This window comes from Tachypleus tridentatus, chromosome 7 (assembly GCF_004210375.1).
Source record: "Tachypleus tridentatus isolate NWPU-2018 chromosome 7, ASM421037v1, whole genome shotgun sequence".
Classification (NCBI taxonomy): Eukaryota; Metazoa; Arthropoda; class Merostomata; order Xiphosura; family Limulidae; genus Tachypleus; species Tachypleus tridentatus.
Genome location: NC_134831.1, coordinates 137,782,638 through 137,803,508, shown reverse-complemented (window position 1 = coordinate 137,803,508; position 20,871 = coordinate 137,782,638). Strand labels below are relative to the sequence as shown.

The following is a 20,871-nucleotide window of genomic DNA, read 5'->3' as shown; positions in this document are numbered from 1 at the left end:
TGATAAAGTCATTAATTTATGTTGTTCAGATGGATCTCCGAATGTCGACGTCACGCTTTTCTTTTCGCTGCAAATGGACACCCACACGCAAACCTCGCATTTACTGCTATAAATATTCATCATGAAAATAGTTTATAGCTCTATGGAAGTTTTTGGAGAATGGTAAAAAGGATGAAATTTAGCTATTAATGTTCCCCAAAACGTTACACTTTTTTCGCTGTGAACGTCATGAATATCAAACTACGTTAGACCGCGCAATTACTGTGTAACATTAACAACTTATATAATGAATTTTAAAAAAGCAGTACCCGTTAATATCGTACCGCACAGAATTCCTGATACAAACACTCATCACGTGACAATAGGAAGTTACGTCATTCATTTCTCTAGCTACTCGTGTTAATTAATGTAGTAATGTGCTACAGGAAAAGCGCGCGCGTGTGTGTGTGTTTTCTTATAGCAAAGCCAAATCGGGCTATCTGTTGAGCCCATCGAGGGAAATCGAACCCCTGATTTTAGTGTTGTAACTCCGTAGACTTACCCTGTACTAGCGGGTGGCTCACAGGAAAAGCATTTGTCATTTCATGTTGTTATAGGTTTCAGTCTCCTTATGTCTGTTAGTTAAACAAGATAGACTTCCTTAACTTGTAATAAACTTTTCAATAAAGTGCTTACCTCAACTGGCACATTAGTGTTATTCTTACGAATGATCATAATTTTAAATAAAGTATACATTATTAATTTTTATATTATATTCAACTTGCATATTTCACAGATAAAAGTATCAAATTATCATCAAAAAGTTATTTAAACACATTTTAAAATCAACTGATTGTAGGTGAAGATTGCATATGCGCAGCTCAATCCTATCGAAGTTCCAAAGAAATTTATGCATGTTCTTTTAAAAGTATAATGTGTGACTAAAAAGAGAATTAACTTACTAATATATTCCTCAGTGTCTAAGTACCATTTAAGTTCTGCTCTCCAATATCTTTTGGCAACTCTCCACTAAGAAATTAGAAAAAGAGCACACTGACGCAATAAAACGGTCTTCTAGCGAAACGGCACTTCAATTATAATACTGTACCACTCATCTCGATACTCGAAGTCCGTCTGGACTTCCCTGCACTTACCTCGTTATCAAGATCATTTTATATAGAAGTCTCGGAAAGTTTTCCATTTTCAAACTTAGAACTTTACTCAGTTAAGTACAGATAATCTACTGTCTTCTTCTTTCAGTCGTATGCAGTCTTTAAAGTTATAATGTCCAGCGTAGTACAACTGTTTGTTTCGTGAAGACTCGCAATTCTACCGTAACGTGTTTTACAAATAATCATGCTCGTAATTTCGCGAACTCTGCTCTTCATCAGGCAGACAAATGTTTTAAAAATACGTAAATCGACGTCATCTATCATGACTTCAGAAGAACAACAAAAATTAAGTTCATGTTTGTTTGTTTTTTTAATACTTGACATTCCTAATGGAAGGCAAAAAAACCCAACTTGCGTGAGAAACAAATGTTCAATTAGATAGAGCAAATCTTTAATTAAGTTTTTAATTTAATAAAAATCACCGCTTCAATATATATATATAAACGCTGTAACAAAATGAATGAATTCAGCTCCATTTCAGCTTAATGGAAACAACAGTATATATTTAAACACTGTTCCCTAATAATACAGTTACTAAGCGTTAAACATCCGTTGCAAATGGAAATAGTGAATTTAAAATTTGCCTGCGGATATTCCCTAAGGCTACTCGGGGATTATATGTACTAGCCGTACCTAATGTGGAACTGATAACAATACACAGAAGATAAGCAGTCAAAGCACCAACCATAAGCTTTTGGGCCATTGTTATCTCGTCGAATTATATGATTTGACTTTCAACTTAAATAGGTCCGACATGTCTAGGTGGTTAAGGCGCTCGATTCGTAATCCTAGGATCGCGGTTTCGAATCTCCGTCACACCCAACATGCCTACCCTTTCACCCGTGCGGTCGTTATAATGTGACGATCAATTCCATTATTCGTTGGTAAAAGAGCAGCCCAAGAGTTGGCGGCGGGTGGTGATGACTAGCTGCCTTCCCTCTAGTCTTGCACTGCTAAATTAGAGACGGCTAGCGCAGATAGATAGCCATCGTGTAACTTTGCGCGAAATTAAAAAACAAACAAACAAATAACTTAAATAACGCACCTATATCTTGAAAGTGTGGTAATGGAACGCGAATGCGGTCCCGCAGCCCGATATGCTAACCATCGGGTTCGTATATGATTTGTAAGGGAAAAAATAAATATAATATCAATCAAAGTTCAATGTAATGTAGCATGGCTAATGGAACTAGATACATAACATAAAGTTAATCGGTTCAACAGTGACCTTCAGGTACAGTTAACATAAATAACAATATATTTACAGAAACCATTAATCAAACCAATTACAAGCATTCTAAAAATAGTATTTGAAGGTAAGGAAGCAAATGAGTAATCCATTATTTCGTACAGCAAAAACGTTCATGTATAAAGACGGCGTTTAAGGTTATAAAAAAGGCTTAAGAGCAGAACTGTTAGTAATACTGAGATAAAAAAACTAACTCGGTTAAGAGTTCTACAGAAATATTTTTGTACCAATCTTAACTTGATCTAAAGCAATTAAACCAGTAGTTTTTAATACATAGGATGGTTTACAAGAAAAAAAATAACTTTTCAAAAATAGGAAATAAATGTAGGGATGGCTAAAATTAATCCTTCAAAACAATGCTTGTTTGTTTGTTTTTGGAATTTCGCACAAAGCTACTCGAGGGCTATCTGTGCTAGCCGTCCCTAATTTAGCAGTGTAAGACTAGAGGGAAGGCAGCTAGTCATCACCACCCACCGCCAACTCTTGGGCTACTCTTTTACCAACGAATAGTGGGATTGACCGTCACATTATACACCCCCACGGCTGGGAGGGCGAGCATGTTTAGCGCGACGCGGGCGCGAACCCGCGACCCTCGGATTACGAGTCGCACGCCTTACGCGCTTGGCCATGTTAGGCCTCCAAAACAATGCAACCAAGATAGTAGTGATGGTATTTGCAACATCCCTACATCATAGTAGGAGCACATAGTGTAGTAGCAGGCAATATCAGAACAAGGTAAACCTACCTGTAATTGAACAGTTTTGTATTTTTATTACTATGTTAATTCGTGCCATCCCTACCATCTTGTTTGTATTGTTTTTGAAGAATTGATGTTAGCTGTCCCTACATTTACTACCGTTTAAAAAAAAAAAGAGTTTTCTTTACTTGTTATTTTAATTGAGTGTTTCAATAGACATAGAAAGGTTGCAATTATAACCAAGATCCAAATACAGTGACGTTCCAACTCTAATATTTATTGATTGTCTAATATTGGCTGGTAATTCTTGTTTCACCTTGTACTCAAACTTTTTAAACGAACTTATATTTGTATAGTTATTGAAACAAGCTTTGTGTTTATGAGAGCCTGTTATACATTTCGTTGATGTGTGCAAGCTATTCCAATAATTATCTTCTACTTATTTCTATCAAGACAAGATATTTAACTCGCTCCTCTTGCAGTCTGTTGATACTGCTGCCCCTAGTATGTGGTCTTACAACACTATAAACCGCGTTTCGATACCCGTGGTTGGCAAAGCACAGATAGCCCATTGTATAGGTATGTGCTAAACCCAAACAAAAGCTGTTGAAACTGATTTTAAAGGTCTGACATGACCAGGTGGATAAAGCGCTCAACTCGCAATCTACGGATTTCATTCCCCAGTCCACCAAACATACTCGCCTTTTCAGCCGTGCGTAAGTTATAATCCTACGGTCATTCCCAATATTCGTCAGTGAAAGAGAACTCCAAGAGCTGGCGGGGTGTGGTAATGACTAGTTGTCTTTTACCTCTAACTCAGGGGCAGCTAGCGCAGAGAGCAATGGTGTAGCTTTGCGCAAAAATCCAAACAAACCAAACCTGGTTTCAAATTGTGAATATCTTATGAGCTTTCAAAATAAATGTTTCTAAAATTCTTGAGAGTCGGTGCATCACAGAGATCCTAATAACAAGTGAATAACACATAAAAATATAGAACAAAAACCATCAGTGCCGCAGTCAAACTGTCTAATTACTGCTGGTGCCCCCTCCATTTCAGAGAGAAAACAAAAACGATTTCGTTGATTTGTTTTTGGTCAGTTCTTCAGGCTGAGTGTCGTGACAGGCAAAAACATAAAAATCAATCAATATGATGCAATATGTGGGTTGCACTGGTAGAAAACGGTATAAAAACAAGTCTACTACTTGATGGTTCATTTTAACGGTAGTACTGACTCAAGATTGATGTTTCAATACATGAACGGTATAAAAACAAGTCTACTACTTGATGGTTCATTTTAACGGTAGTACTGACTCAAGATTGATGTTTCAATACATGAACACGTAATTTTGTACAAGTGAAGATAAATCAACTCTTAATATTGGGTGGTACACCGGAAGAAATTACAGATCGCTTATACGTAATAATGATTTGTTGTATTATACAGGACAAACTGCACTATGCCATTGGTAACAGCAATTTTCGAGATCTTCATTGTATAACCTCTTAGCTGTCTCTCTTGTCACATTCTTTTGATGCTGAAGGAAGTTTTAAAGTTCTTGTCTAAAACGTTTCCATTTTTATATATAAATAATGTTTTGTGCGTTTTTTGTTTTGTTCTTCTAATTTCTACCAGTTACTGAAAATAAATCAACCTGTTCAAAAGTTATATTGTAATACGTTTGCAAAATTTTCGGTGTTTAAACTTCAGAGTACAAAGTGTTATGTAACCCTCAATTACTTCATCAAACAACGTATCTATCTTTTGTTGAGTAACACATTTTGAAAACAACCTTTGATGTGTCATCCAGTTTAGGTTGAAAATACCGGCTACCTACGTGTCCTATTGATCATAGTTATAGAAAAACATTTTGTAAATGTTAAATGATGCAGGAATGGCTATGCGAAAACAATGCAACTAAGAATATAGGGGTGATACAACTATACTTAGATCATCCCTACAAGACTTTCAAAATTAAAATTTAATGTTACACTGTAAAATGCATGAATATAAAAAAAAAAAAAATGGTTAGGACGTCTGTCGATTTAACCGATATAGTAGCAAGAGTCTGTAATAATCGACATATTTTGACTTTAGTTTTCCTTGTACATAATTCCTAGATTCGTAGCTACACAACCTTGATGCCAACCCTTATACATGGCCATGATATTATGATAAACAAACTGCATACCAACAGTTAGGAACATTTAACTTCCAATTGCAGTAATATTAAAGTATGCCTTTTACAGCGTAACGAAAAATTAACTTTTAATATTATTTGTATTAATATTTTTTCCTTCATTTTATAATTAATATAGAAGTTGGCGCCACAGAGACATCGATTATATAGTGTACAAAGCAATGAGTACTATTTATGTCACTGTGATCTAATGTTCATTTGATATTGATTAATAATTCCCGTTTCATACTATACTTAGAATTTATAAAGAATCACCAGATTTCCGTAAGAAATATAACTTCAAGAGTATTGATAACATCATTTACACTTGAATTATAATTATCATTTTTATAACTATTAGTAATTATGACGAAGTGATCACACCTTACTCTGCCCAGAAACATATAGGGTGAATTTAAGTTTAAACTTACGTTAGTGATAAAGTAACAATAGAGTTATCTCGACTAAAATAAAATAGGATGAGCAATTTGGTTGGTTGGTCCCTTTCTGGATTTGCATCTTACCAATAGTTTCTTGAATTATTTTGAGGTTTGTTGGGTAGAGAAACAAATGGAAAAGAGTCATTGCTGATATTTGAGCGTACATATTGGTATTATGCCTACCGAGTATGTCGGCCATCCCTACATGTGGTGTATATGACATCTGGCTCGCATAAAATGACATTCTTCACGTTTATCCCATTCTACTTCACATCAGACAGTCTAGAATATATCACACCACAAACTTATAGTTCTCTATCACACACGAAGTCTGACATGACTTAGTGGTTAAGGGGCTCTAGTCACAAACTATGGGTCATGGGATCGAATCCCGTCATCAAATGTACTCGCATTTCAGCTGTGAAGAGCCTTTATATTTTGACGGCTCATCTCATTATTAATTGGTTAAGTATCCCAAGATTTCGTGGTGGATAGTGTTGACTAGCTGACTTATTTCTTGTCTATTATTTTAGAATTAGTGATGATTAATGCAGATAGCCATGGAGTAGCTTATGCGCGAAACTACAAAACAAACAACTCTAGCTATAATGCAAAACCAGATGTTTTTAGATTAAATATTCCCACATGAGATACTGTATAATAAGATGTAGTTACAATTCGATTTTTTACACTATCCTTACGCAAGTTAGAAATAGATGTAATAGTACCAGGTACACAGGACCTCTTTCTTTTTTTATGGTGCTAACGCCCATTCTCCTGCAACGTTCATACCACATCTTCACCAGCAGTTTTACTTACAACGGCCGAACACGTTTGAAAACACCTGCCGATGTCAATTGCGTTTATTCGTGTTTTTATATCACACACATCTTTGAGACTTATCCCATTCAATGCTCTGCCTTTCCAATAAAAGCTGAGAAAAATATTAAGTCAACAACAAATACAAAATGCGTTTAGAAATTATATTCTACTTGACGTGCACACCTTATTAAGAGAAACGTTGTAAGACCTTCTGGCTGTTTTCCCTTTTTCAAGCTTTATTCTCTTTGTTGTATATGTAACTGCTCACTAAACATTAGCTAAACGCTGGAAGTGTATGATTTTCAGCAAAATATTATTCTCTGAATCAGGGAAGATGAGTGGACCATTCAGAAACACACACACACACGCTGTACAGTTTGACGATGTATTCGTTATTTGTATTCATTATACACAATAAATATAATTTTGTGGCTTTGTCGGATTTCGTCGTAAAATGAACACAGCGGATTCATTACCGATCCTATAAAACACATACTGTGATTTCTCGATATTTTAAAATAACGTTACTTACTGAAAATTGTTTTAAATTTGTTGTTTCATATACACTTTCATGTCGACGTGTCGACTTCGATCAAACTTAAATCGAAATCCTGTTGGGCTAGTTATAGTTATAGCGAAGGTGTTTACGATAATAATTGAAGGAAATACTATTTCCACTTCTCTCGTTCTTAGGTGAAGGGGCAGAGAAATTACACATATCGATTATGTTTTGCTTTTACCTTACTTTTCAATAACTTTTAATATTTAATCAATATTCTTCCTACGATCAAAGCTGATATAAAAAAATGAACATAACTGTAAAGTTCCCATATTTCCTTTAACCATATAATCACCGGTTTATATATACCCTGGAACTCCTTTCATTACTGATCATGAAACCGAATACCATAAAATAATTTTTCATTTATTAAAAAATGAAAATCTTTTAATACGATCTGAAAACATGAAATTCACAATTAATTACATAAAACAATTTTTCCGTTAAAAAAAAAAAAACGACAAAGCTAATCTTATTACTTAGAGAAAACATCAAAGTAAAAATTAAGCCCAACAGGTGTCACCTGGTATTACATCGCTGGACTGGGAATCCACTGTTTTGTGGTTCGCGACAATATACGTTCTTTGTTTGTTCACCTCGAGTTCTTTAACAATAAACTGACTTTGTAGAGAAAACAGCTAAATAGCACCTCAACTGGCTTTGTGTATCACCGAGTCTGTCTGGCCTCGGTTTCTAGTGCAGTTGGTTTGTTTTTTCTTGCTGTGTTTGTAACAGAAGACATTAATTCGAAATTGAATGAAAATAAGTATCCTGTTTACTGCAACGTATCTTATATCTCCAAAGGTTTATATTATTAATAAAGTGGACAGTCTCTTCTGAAGGGATATGAATTCGATATAATCTGAGAACTGTTGATTAAATAATCTGTATTAGGTCTTTGAAAGACACTCCTGTGAAGCGCCAACATTAAGCATGAAGCACGAGATGTGTAGTCTGTGTTATAATTAATGATCAACATGTACTTTTACCAATTTTAAAACCAGAAGAATGTTCTAAAGATCTTCTCTTAATGCATTCACAAACCACAACCATGATAATGAGTTTGTTCATTTGCATGTAAATACAACTGTGCAGGATTTTAAAGTACGTCATGTCTGAGCCTTCTTTTGTCGAGTTTGTGTGTGTGCGCGCGTGCGTGAACTTAAACTAAACAAAACAACTAAAAACTATTGAAAAATTGTGTAATATTTGATATGAAATAAACCAAAATAATCGGTTAGAGCAGTAACTACGAAAACATTAGACATATAAATAAACGTGTTTTCGCGTTCACCTTCCTTAGTTGATTGGACATGATTAATACATCTCGCTAGAAACTGTTATAAAAACAAAAACTACAAAACAAAATTATAGAATTCTATATTCAGAGGGCATCCTTAAGTAGTAGGATTCTACACGTATTTAAAGTAAAAATGTTATGACTAAATCATTATCATTTTACGGGTAACGTTACTATTTTTTTCTTCATTTAAGCACTATATAGTTATGTTTATTAAATAAAGATGAGGTTAAATAACCAGAAAGGTTAGTTCGAAAAATAATTGATTTTATTTCTTTACCCTGATAGTTAGAAAACAAAGTTCCATATGTATTTTTTATATTCGTCAGTTTTTGTTATAGCTAAGATATAGAATTTGAGTAGGTTTTTATTTCTTTTTATCTGCCTATTTATATATCCAAATACGCTGTGAAAATATTTTATGTCCCGATATGACCACGTGGTCAAGACGCTTGACTCGCAATCTGTTTGTCTACTAAACCAATAACTGCATATAAAATTAGCAATTAACTTCTGTTTCTATCCATAAGAACTTTCTGAATGGGACAAAAATAAAATTAGCCCTCCTTTACATTAATCTAATATATAATTCCGCAAGCGCACGCATGTGTGAGTCATTTTTTCTTTTTTGTTTTCTCTCTCAGGTTGTCAGTATATGCGTCGACAGAAGTACCATGCCACTTTAACCATATAAATATATTATTGTCACGAACTATTACTTGAGTATTACAGACACTGTCGTCATGATATGAATACTATATTCAAGGCTTGTTTCAGTTTTACAAGCACCTGTGAAGTATTACTGATCCAGTGAGAATCATAACGCAGAGACGAGAAAAATTACTTCTCCTAGTTTTACAAGTTACGCAGTCATTCATGAAATGTTACTGGTCCAAAGAGATTCACAACACAAGGAAGATATAATTACAATCCCGACTTGCCCTAGTTTTACAAGTAACGCAAGCGCCTGTGAAATGTTACTGGTCCACTGAAACTCGTGTCACAACACGAGATAAGTCAATATTTCAAACTTATGTATAAAAAAATACTCATATTTCAAAAACCACATTTTTACAATTTATATATCGATTTTTGGAAAGATATAGATAAAATGGGTCAAACACACAGAATCTGTGAATTTGTTGTAGTGTTATTTAATAGTTGTTAAACATAACAGGTTACCTGTGCTGTGTCCACCACGGGTATCGAAACCCAACATTTTGTTTACAGGAGTTACCACTGAGTCATTGAGGGTGGGGTGTAGAAACCTAAAAATTATCGACTTTTTCTTCAAGTTCTTTCACGTATCAAATGTTGTAGTCGTCAGCTGATAGTTTTACGGTAAGCTTTACCCATTGACTGGATTAAACCTCGTCAACATATTTCAATGCCCACACATCCGTATGATAACACTGACTACCATGATACTTCTGAATTATAGTTACAGGGATTTATCGACCACCAATTTAAAATTAAAGTTTATGCTTCTGAAGAGGCAGAGATAATTTTTGTTTGTTAATTTTGAATTTCGCGCAAAGCTACACGAGGACTACTTGTGCTAGCTGTCCTTAATTTAGCAGTGTAAGACCAGAGGGAAGGTAGCTAGTCATCACCACCCACCGCCAACTCTTGGGCTACTCTTTTATCAACGAATAGTGGGATTGACCGTACTTTTTCTCACAATGAAAGAGCATGTTTGATGTGACGGGAATTCGAAACTGCGATCCTCAGATTACGAGTCAAGCGCTCTAACTATCTGGCCATGCCGGGCCACGCAGTAACAGTTTGTTATAAACAACGTCGATAACGTACCTATTGACGTCAATTGCAATATACACATGAGATTAAATGCGATGTTCTACGGCCCTTGGAACACTAATACCTGAAGCTGCATCTTATATTATAAAAAATGTTAGGCAAAAAAAGACAATGATTTAACTGGTAGACCACGTATCTTAGGAAGCTAATAAACCTTCCAATGCATTGCCAAGCAAATACACATGTCCACTGAAACTGTATTGAGAACACTTGAAAGGGTTAGAGCCAACTGGTGTTGGTGTAATTCCAGATTTTTAGGTCATCTTGCTTATGAAACGGTGACACAGACATTGGCCTGCTGGACCCTAGGTTTGATATTCTCAAGTCCCGTTACACCCCCGCCTCAAACAAAACATACTCGATATCCTAGTTATATGAATGACGTTCAAGTCCTATTATTCAATAGTAGTACAAGAGTTTTCCATGAGTTGTGTTAACTCTTTCGTCTGTCACTTGAAAATTACAGATAGCTAGTACTAATAGCTCACGTGTAGCTTTGTATGAGTTGGAAACAAACTAGTAATCTTTTCTAATGAACACAACCAATTTCGAAGTTTGGCTGAAGGTTTGTGCGCCTTGTCAACGAAAATTTTTCTTAATTATGTTTACAATACGTTCTTCTTCTGGAAGCCTGTGAAAGACAATTCCAGCTTAAAGCAACAATATTACACTTCAAATATATATATAACAAACATGTCGCCTACGGTGATACACCACTATATTAACATACACAGATTACTCATGTATATAAAGTGCAACTAACACTGTGCTAAAAACACATTTCTAAAGTTTACCTTGCTGTTCAACTTGTGGAATATCCTCTTTAAGGATTTCTTCTTCTTTTGGTTTTGAAAGTGGCGTTGCAAACTGTGTAGGTAATGGAGAGTCAGGGTTTTCTGCACTCATGGTATATTGAAGTGGGCCGTCGTAGCCTGTAATTGTGCTAAGTGTTAATACGAAACAACTTACCTTTGAGAAACCGATAATAATAACAGATACAATAATGGTTACATAAAACAAGCCAAGTTAAAATGTTGTTCAGAATCATGTACATACCCAGTGGATAATTTAATACACTGTAACCACTACAGGTTTTAGTTTTCTTACACTGATTTACATTTTCAGTATTTATAGTTAATATACTGTATAGAACTGGTTTCATTAGCTTATATACGTTATTTTTCGGTTCCGATATACAAAGTTAGTTTATTTTCGATCACAAGTTCTTTGTTATTAATTACTATTTTTAATACTGGGAAAACCCTTTATAGCCTATGAAAGTAATATAAAAGTAATAAGGATGTACTAAGTATAATAAACACTATTTTGTACCAAAATAACCCAATATAACATACCAGAACAGCTGTAATACACTATGTTTATTTACAATGGTTCAACTTAGATAATGTTCTACTGAAGAGAAATTTGTTAAAAGTCTAGAAAGTTGGGAAGAAGGTTATACCAAGTTTAATTTAGTACCAGCCAATTTGTACTAAAGAAATTCAGTAAACTGAAATTGGTGACAAACGTGGAGAAACTTAGAAAGTTGTTATAAATTAATAGTTGACGACAATTTTATTATTTCATAAAAAATCCTTCAGAAATAAAGGGTTTGTAAGCAGTACAGTTAACGTGGGTTAATTTAGACCTAACTAATATTAACACGTATCAAATTCGACTGCAAATATTTCATCTTCGAATTATCCTTAATATGAGAAATTCATACACACAATACACATACGTATTCAAGAAACAAACTATGAAGGTATCATGAAAATAATACAGATATATATAATTGAAATTTAATAATTACATCCAAATGAAACTATATGAATAAACAAAATCATGAGGAAAGACTGTGTTAAAAACAGCAAATCTCAACCTCTGATTAATTATAGCTATAACTTCCAAGCCATAAACAAAACACATTAACATGAAACAAAATACGCTGCATATTTTTAAAAACGATCCTTGGGTACAAGCTACAACGTGGGATTATAAAAATATATGCTGGGTTTCGGAGGTGACTGAGGAAATACGACCCACATTGCGATGGGGATAGACCGTCTATCAGTATTAACTTCCAATTCGCTAGTCTCACATATGATTAGAAATTAAGAGAGCGAGATGTGGGTGCTCAAGCCCACAACATCCCACATCTATATCACCCTTCACTGCCTGCAGACAGTTGTGGAAAGGTGACTGCTCTCCCATGTTAAAATAAGAATAAAGAAAAATATAAAACAAGTTATTAACAAACTTACCAACAAGACTTGAGTATACGTAATATTTTAAACAATTTTGAAAATAATAACATAACGCAGAGTTCCACAAAACAAATATAGGTATGAACAGTTTCTGCATCAAACCCTGACATATGTAACCACACACACACAGACGCCTATCCAATGTTTTTGACTTTAATTCGAAGTTACAAAGTGATATTTTTAGCAAACTTTAATCAAGAGATGTATTCATACTTAATATCTACATAAATTCAAACATTTTTCACTTACAGAGAACAGTACTACGATTGCTATTTGGCTGAACGCTGTATCCAGCCATTAAAGGTTTGACTTCATCTCGTATTGGCCCTCTTCGACCTCTGCCAGATGCTGGTCGAGTGTCAGAAGCCTGAACCATCCCAAGAGCCTGTCTTTTCTGTTTTTGTTTCTGCTCCAAAAGTTGCTTCTGTAATACAAAATAACAATTATGTTAATAATTATGATTTAGTCTTCAGCAAAGAAACACGAAGTAGTTAATCAGACCTGGAACTCTGAATGTCTATTTCTAGGAACGTCTGGAACCACAGGCACTTCAACGAATTTTACAGTACGTGTTCCACGTTATCCTTGTGACTTGAAACAAGTACAGAAACAGTATTTCTATTCTCTTTGAGCACTGCGAACCATAGTAGTGTCACTGTCAAGTCTGACACTCGTCGCGAATTCGTTGTTTCAGATGTTCGGTGTTCTTCATCTTCTCTTTGTACACACGTGCCAGCAGTCCCCAGAGAACGAAATCCATGGGGGGAAACGTCAAGGGGATAAATGTTTCAAAATAATAAGTGAATTGCATTTCTAAGATAAAAACCGATCGCTTGGTAATTCTGAAGTTTTATAAAAGCTATAATAATATTATGTCTGCGAATCCATGGTACTCACCTGTCTGTATGGGTGCGTTGTGGTAAACAGGATGTATCCATAGTTACTTCAACCCTATACGGTGTTAAACATCTTTCTCCACCGAACAATAAATACCAACTAATATTGTTATACAGACTAACATTAACGAAATAATATTTATTTGCTTCGGTAATTTTGAACTGATAATATTAGAAAAAAAAGAAAACTAGTCAACAGCACCGACCGCCGATTCTTGAGCTACTCTAATCAATAAGAGCAGTTTATCTGTCACTATTAGAATGCAGTCGTGGCTTTAAAGTATGGAACATGCTTTCCCGGCAATTAGAATCGTGCTATGGATACTCGGATTCAAACTAGTCCCAATGTTAAAAATAAGAGAGAATGAATAGAATGTTATTTTCAAGAATATTTTACTGATACTAAATCGTTTTCTCATGTTATTAAGTGTGCTAATTTGCCTCTTCATATGGTTTAACATTAGTTCTTTATTGTATATTGATCCCCAGGGGCACAGGGTTATGTCGGCAGACTCACACCGCTAGAAACCGGGTTTCGATACCCCTGGTTGGCAAATCACAGATAGCCCATTGTGCTAAATTCCAAACAATCAGTGATTTATTGTATATTATGCAGTGACTGATAATGAGTTTTCGTGTATAAACGGATAAGGTTATAGAGCAATACGTCTGTAAGCATTGTGCTTAAATAACATTTTGAATTAAAAATTCATAATCTTTTATTGTGAAATAATTTGAAGATTGTAAGATTTCTAATCAAACCTAAAAAGTTTAAATGAACTAGCATCCATCTTTTGAATAATATATTACTTCAAGTTTTTTGCAATCTAATTTCGTCAAGTATTTTCCAAGGTCTGGAAACAGGATGAAACCGTAATTAATTACAATTCTTAAGACTCGCACAGAGCAAAGAGAAAAACCTAAGTTAGAAATAGAGATATACTTCTACTTCAGTCATTAACAGCAAAATAAAACACGGAAAATATGTGATATGCTTAACAGTTTAAACTCTGAGAGAAGTACTTTGAAACTTTCTGACTAAAAATAAAGATAAAAGGGCACAGCTAATCCACCCCTGAGACTTCCTGTTGACAACGCTCCATGGCATGGCAATATCCACCTCATGAACACCCGATAACCTGCATACACCTCACAAAACGGGGCGTTAAAATGCAAACATTTAGTAGAATTAATATGAATCCAGTTTTGCTCTTAATTGTCGAAGTTCTACTATACTGTAAATAAGAAATTAAACGAGCAGGCTTATTACATTTTAATTCGTGTAAAGCGGATTTCCTTTATATTTAAATGACATATATTGTTTACAAATACATTCAACTATGTTCTCATAAAAGCTGATTTAAGATACTTAACAGAGAGCGTTGAGGCCAATATTGTCCTTGCTTTCACGCAGTTTATTTCTGGTACTAATGGAACAAACCAAGAATCTTTTATAAGTAAACAGAAGGAACGTATAGAGAAGTGACTGAAGCTTGAACTTAAAAGCTTGTTCTATCAATGATAAAATAATAAAAAAATGTTTATTGTGTTAAGCATTGAGACACAATTCTAACTAAGAGACTACCATATGTGTTTGGTCGAGAGGTGTCCAATAGGATTTCAATGCTCGCGAAACTTGTGACGATCGTTACATGATGCAAAATATACACACTGTTAATAAATGATGTGCAATCCAAATAAACCTTATGAGAATGTAGTAAACACATTTGACGTAAAGTAATAAAAGGGCACTTTAATTAACACTCCTACGAAAATACGTTTCTAGTCCTGATTTCTCCAAGCCCGTTCCCCTGGCTGTGGTTTCGCTAGATAGTAGATAGGGACAGTGGGAATCTCGTTAATCCATTCATTAATGGACTTAAATGGCAATTTCATTTAAATACAAAATTATTAGCCTAATATTAATAACCTTTCAAGTTGCTCTGGGGCCTATTAGGCCCCACTTTTCGTAGGAGTGTTAAATATTTTGGAACAATGCCTAAAAGACTGTCTACAGTTATTAAAGCCAAAGGGACACACAAAATGTTAACTGTTTGTTGAACTCAAACACTTACACTTAGTTTCTGTTGTACTAAATATGAAATTTAATAAAATGTTGATGTTTCATCTGTGATTTACCTTCCATTGTTCTTTGAAAGTAGCCTGAAATCTAATTTTTGACTTTGTTCTGACACTTTTGCACAGTACTGTATATAGCAACCACCATTTAATATGTATTACTCACGTGAAATTTAAAACTTAAAACAGCTTCAAAATGTTTTATTATCTTCTACAAAATACAATTGAAAATGGAGTTGTTAAGATAAAACATATTGGGCTAAAAGGATACAAAATTTACTAACCATATTAAAATAAAAACTGAACTTTATTACCGAGACTACAAATATACAGAATTATCTGTAGAATATTAGAGAGTAGTTGTAAAACCGTGTGACAAATATATACAAAAGGGTGCTAGATATGGTGTGTCATCGTATGGAAGTTTAGCTACATGTACCATCCTTTGTTTCTGTTTATATGTTTATTTTTTCGTTAATGAGTACAGTTTATCTTAAAATATTTGGTCTTTTGAACGACAGAAACTGAAAAAATAATCAACAATCTAAAAGAGGAAAGTACTTTGCTAGAACAAACACAAACGAACTTAAAATCACTTCCATAGTCGTATATCTGAACTACATGGAATCCTTAAAGACCAAAATAAAAAGGAAGAAAAGGCCTTTAAGATCCATCGTGTTGTTCATTACTGTAACAGAAAGAACATTCCGGTTGCTGGAAACATTTAAAATATATTCCATCACATTTAAATAATACAAACTATTTGTTAGTCGAAATATACTCTTCGATATGAATAATTTTATTTATCACATACGATCACCTTGTGTCCATCCATACCTATGGAAGAAAGCGTAGATAGCATCAACTTCACATCTTCGCGTAAAAAATTACGTATTTGAATGAAAACAACCTCTCAAACCAGACACATAATGCTTCTTTCCAACGTCTACTTCAAATTCGTAAAACTTTCTAGAAATAAAGGAAAGGAGTAGCAACGGGTAACAGAACAGTTACACTTGCAGAAATACTCATACACACGCTACAAAAAAACTCTTGACACACGAAGAAACAAAAGAGCCTTAGCTCCAGAAGTTTGGAACTGCTGTGTAACATGTGGAGTCATAAGAAAGATGTACCACAACACTATCACCACATTCTAAACAACCGCACTTCATCAATCAAATTTACACTACAACCATCCAACTGAAAAGGAAACTTAACCTTCTTAGGCATAACCATAAAAGATCAAGACAGACAAATAAATACAGTTCTGTGTGTAAGAAAAAAAATGTAAGTCGATACTTCATCCTTACGTATCTCACCACCCTGACTCATCACCCTGACCAAGTCAAAAGAGGGGTAATAATAGAACTAAAGAAAATAAATCGAAACATTTCTATACCTATTATCATTCAAACAGCACAAAACGGGTGTTCAAAATATTCATCGATAATGTGTTCAAATCCCAAAAACACAAAAACAAAGAACTAAAAACAAATAAAACCACAAAAAGATCCTTATAATAAACTTTTACATAAACACAATCACAACCGAAATTCGTGAAACTACTAAATAATCCTACCTGATAATCAACATTAAAAAACAAAAAAAGACTTAGTTCATTCTTCATACCCAAAACAATGACAAGCCAGATAACACGGAAGAGGATAAACTTTCTACACCAAAATAATAGTTTATCAAACCATATGCAATATGTGGTGATACATATTTAGAAGTACCCAAAAGGCCTTGACACATACGAATTTTGGAATATATGAATACATTACATACATACATACACAAACAAACAAACAATATAAAACCGACCCAAACCAAACAGAAAAAGTTAAATTATAACAAAAATCAATTTAAAATATTTAGTTTTCTTGTAAGATCGAAACTATGTGGAAGTTACGGTAGTTAACAAAAAAAATAGGCGAATGGTAGTGCGTATTAATAAATGCCTATTCAAATACACACACGATACCCAAAACCATTGATATAGCACGTGATTCAACACTTGCGTACGTTAATGGGTCAAAGTCTTACAATCACGTATTTTTATTAATATTCCTCAGACCACTCTATATCCTTATAATCTATTATTGAAGCACGGAGTTTTTTTATTTCAACTCGGGTTCTAAACCTTGTATCTTAACGTCCTCAACTTTCATTTAACATGGCAAGTCATAAAGTGTTTCGAAACTCTTTAATTTTTACATTCCACAAAAGTAATAGGTTCCAAATAGTAGTATAATAGTATAGTTAGTAATATAACTATACTATTAGAACGATTGTGAAACAACAACATTCTAAACATTCTTAAAAGTACTCTACGAATCCTTATAACAGAACAAACAAAAGTTGAAATTAACGTATATTTTCACATCAAACATTCCTTGGACTCCTAGCTACGATAAATTCGAAAAGTTGAAACGCTGGCTGTAATAATTTTTTTTTTTTACTGTAAATCTGGATAGTAAAAGTAGCTATTTAATGCAAAAATATATTTTGATTTTTTTTAAGTAAACAAAACCACAGAAAACAATAGCGTTCAAACTAGTAGTAAAAATTGGTGGGAGGGACTGGCCTATCTATGAAAACTTTTAACATTAGTAATAAAATTGTTCAATACTGCATAGATTTATATGAAACATTTTACTATGTTTATTCAAACATGCTTTTAATTAGTTTTTATTTTACCTGTGCATTTGGTTAGTTACATGCGCTGTGTCTATCATATGATTCAAACACCAAATGTTTGAATAAAAAGCACTTAAGCTTATCACTGAGCCACCTATAGACAGTTTTAATTGTAGAGAAAAAAAACGCCATGTTTTTTTGCGATATAAACTATCTCGAAATATGGTTAAGATCTGAGGTAAAATGAAAGTTGAGTATTGGTGAATCTGCTTATTACACATTTGCTTCATTTGCAAGTGTACAATCAAGATGGGTTTTGCAAAATTCCTGCACTTTTTTATACATACATATATATATATATACACACACACACACACACATTCTCGTTCCTTTAATCAGAGACTCATGAAGTACAAATATACATGCTGCACCTACAGAAGGTATGTTCCGTTCTAGTAGCTAAAAGTAAAGAATTATATATAAGCTTTCCCATCACAACACATTTTTTCAGTTCTTGTTATATATTCTTTTAAGATTTCATTTCTCTTACAATTAAATTATAACCAACTGGATCTTTTGTTTTCGTGAAAATAATCTAACTAACACAATATATCGTCGGTTTACGTTCTAGAAGAAGAACCAGCGAACACAAGTTTATTTCATTTGAAAATTGCTTTTGAATCAAACCGCCTGATCATTTAATGTGTATTCTTAATATACAATACGAACTATATTCAATTCACACAAAGCAATAATTGTATGTTCTTGAACTTTGGCTGCAAAGCCATGGATGAAAATGCCAATTTCCAAATGCTGCTTAGTTAAAGATCTCTACACCATGATTTAGCATGTTAAAAAGATAAGACACGCTGTCCTTACATGTTGATGCCCAATTATATCATTGAAAGAAAAGTCCATATATTCTACGTCTAAAGTGTATATTTACTAAAGTATTAAAGTATCTTTAAATTATTAATGCAATGTTTATAATTGTAATAACAATACATAACAGCCTACCATTGTTAGCAGCAACAAAGGCATCATGATTAGTCAAGATACTTCGTGTACAACAATCCGAACTCAAACTATACAACAATTTGAACACAACCTGTAAATATTTTGGCAGTATATACACCAAGATATTTAGTGAAAGAAAAAAAATCTTTGCAGCTAGCTTCAGAGAACGTTTCCAGTTGCCCTTACTACATAGTTTGAAGGAGGAGCCAGAGCTTGTTATAAGTCCTGCGTGCTGCGCGAGGTGTGAAAGGAAAAGTTTCAGCTGGCGCATTTCATGAGTTCCTCCCCCCTTTTTTTTTTTCATATTGATATAACAGAGTTCAACTAAAGTGTTCACGCGTAACGCATACTATATGCTCTTAGAACGATATTCTAAGGACATTGGAGAATTTCAAGCTATACCAATTCCTTTTTTTGTAAATAAAAAGAATTACTAGCCATCTTAAAAATGTTACAAATAGAGAAGACTACCAAATACCGAAGTTCGATATTAAAACTTTCATACTGAAATGCATATTATCACGTTTCCAACATCATAAGTAAAACAGTGTTATTAATACCTTTAAACCTCGTCATTTTAAAAATGGTTTTTCGACGATTCGTGTTAATTTCACCAAGTAATCAACGCGTTTTCAAGAACAGTCGAGTTTTCCGAATCATCTTATTTAACAAAGATAAGAGCATCTTTTCATAGCAATGTTTGTTTTGTTTATTTAACGAAGAAAAGAACATCCTTTCAGAACAGTTGTGTTTTTATATCATGTTTATTTATCGAAGTAAAGAGCATAATTTTAAGACAGTTGTGTTTTCTGTATCATGTTTAACGAAGAAAAGAACATCCTTTCAGAGCAGTTGTGTTTTATATCATGTTTATTTATCGAAGTAATGAGCATCGTTTCAGAGAAGTTGTCTTTTCTTTGTTATGTTTATTTCACGAAGTAAAGAGCGCCTTTTCAGAGCAACTGTTTTACTCTATCGTTTATTTCACGATATGAGGAACATCTTTACAAAACAACCGTGTTTTGTTTATCACTTTTAGCTCACAAACTAATGAACCTTTTTCAGTAAAGTTGTGTTTTGTCAGTCATTTGCGTTTGTTTTCGGATAGCCGCAGAAAGCTAAACAAAGGCTATCTGTACTAGCTGTTCCTAGATTTAGGTTGATAGACTAAATAAAAGGCAAGAAAACTAAACAGCAACCACCGTCAATACTTGGACCATTATAAATGAGTAATGGGTTTTACAATAACTCTTATAACGCAACCCAGACCAAACAGTGCGGAGCGTTAGCGAGCGATTTAGAATCATGATTTACATTTATCCTAATTAAGGAATATGCTAATTTTTAAAAGCGCCAGCAAAGTTCTTTTTTCTTAACTGGTTTACGTACGTGTAGGAAAGCAAAAAAGAAACGTTTTCAGAATGAAAACAAAACATACATTAGAAGAAAAGCTTTCAATTTTTCGTTACATAACAGATGCTACATGTTCAAACCATCACGCAATAGTCTAATGAGAGTATTATGAAGAATAGCTTTTTCTTTGTTACGTATTTAATTTATTTCGGATGAGTCTCCAATTTGTTATATTACGTACGTTATGTATTACTATTTCAAATAACCGGAAATTTGAATTTAGTAGTTAATTACGTGTTAATATGTATTAAACTTATATTATTTGCCAACAAGAGTGATACACACAATTTTCCTTTTTTTTTTTAAACACAAATCTATTTAAATTTCCAACTAAAAAAAAAA

General features: G+C 33.8%; 1 protein-coding gene across 7 annotated transcripts in view; it reads right to left on the bottom strand.

Annotated features, from left to right (window-relative positions):
- LOC143256699 (protein king tubby 1-like) overlaps positions 1–20,871 on the bottom strand; it is an 81,315-nt gene that overhangs the window by 27,247 nt on the left and 33,197 nt on the right. For 6 of the 7 annotated variants that reach the window (XM_076514248.1, XM_076514253.1, XM_076514255.1 and 3 more), the window contains 2 exons: positions 12,731–12,905; positions 11,009–11,146 (listed from right to left, as the gene is read on the bottom strand). In XM_076514248.1, coding sequence (XP_076370363.1) covers positions 11,009–11,146; positions 12,731–12,905 — 313 coding nt within the window. Of the gene's footprint in view, positions 1–11,008; positions 11,147–12,730; positions 12,906–19,116; positions 19,261–20,871 lie in introns of those variants that run through there. The other variant, XM_076514254.1, reaches the window with a different exon arrangement.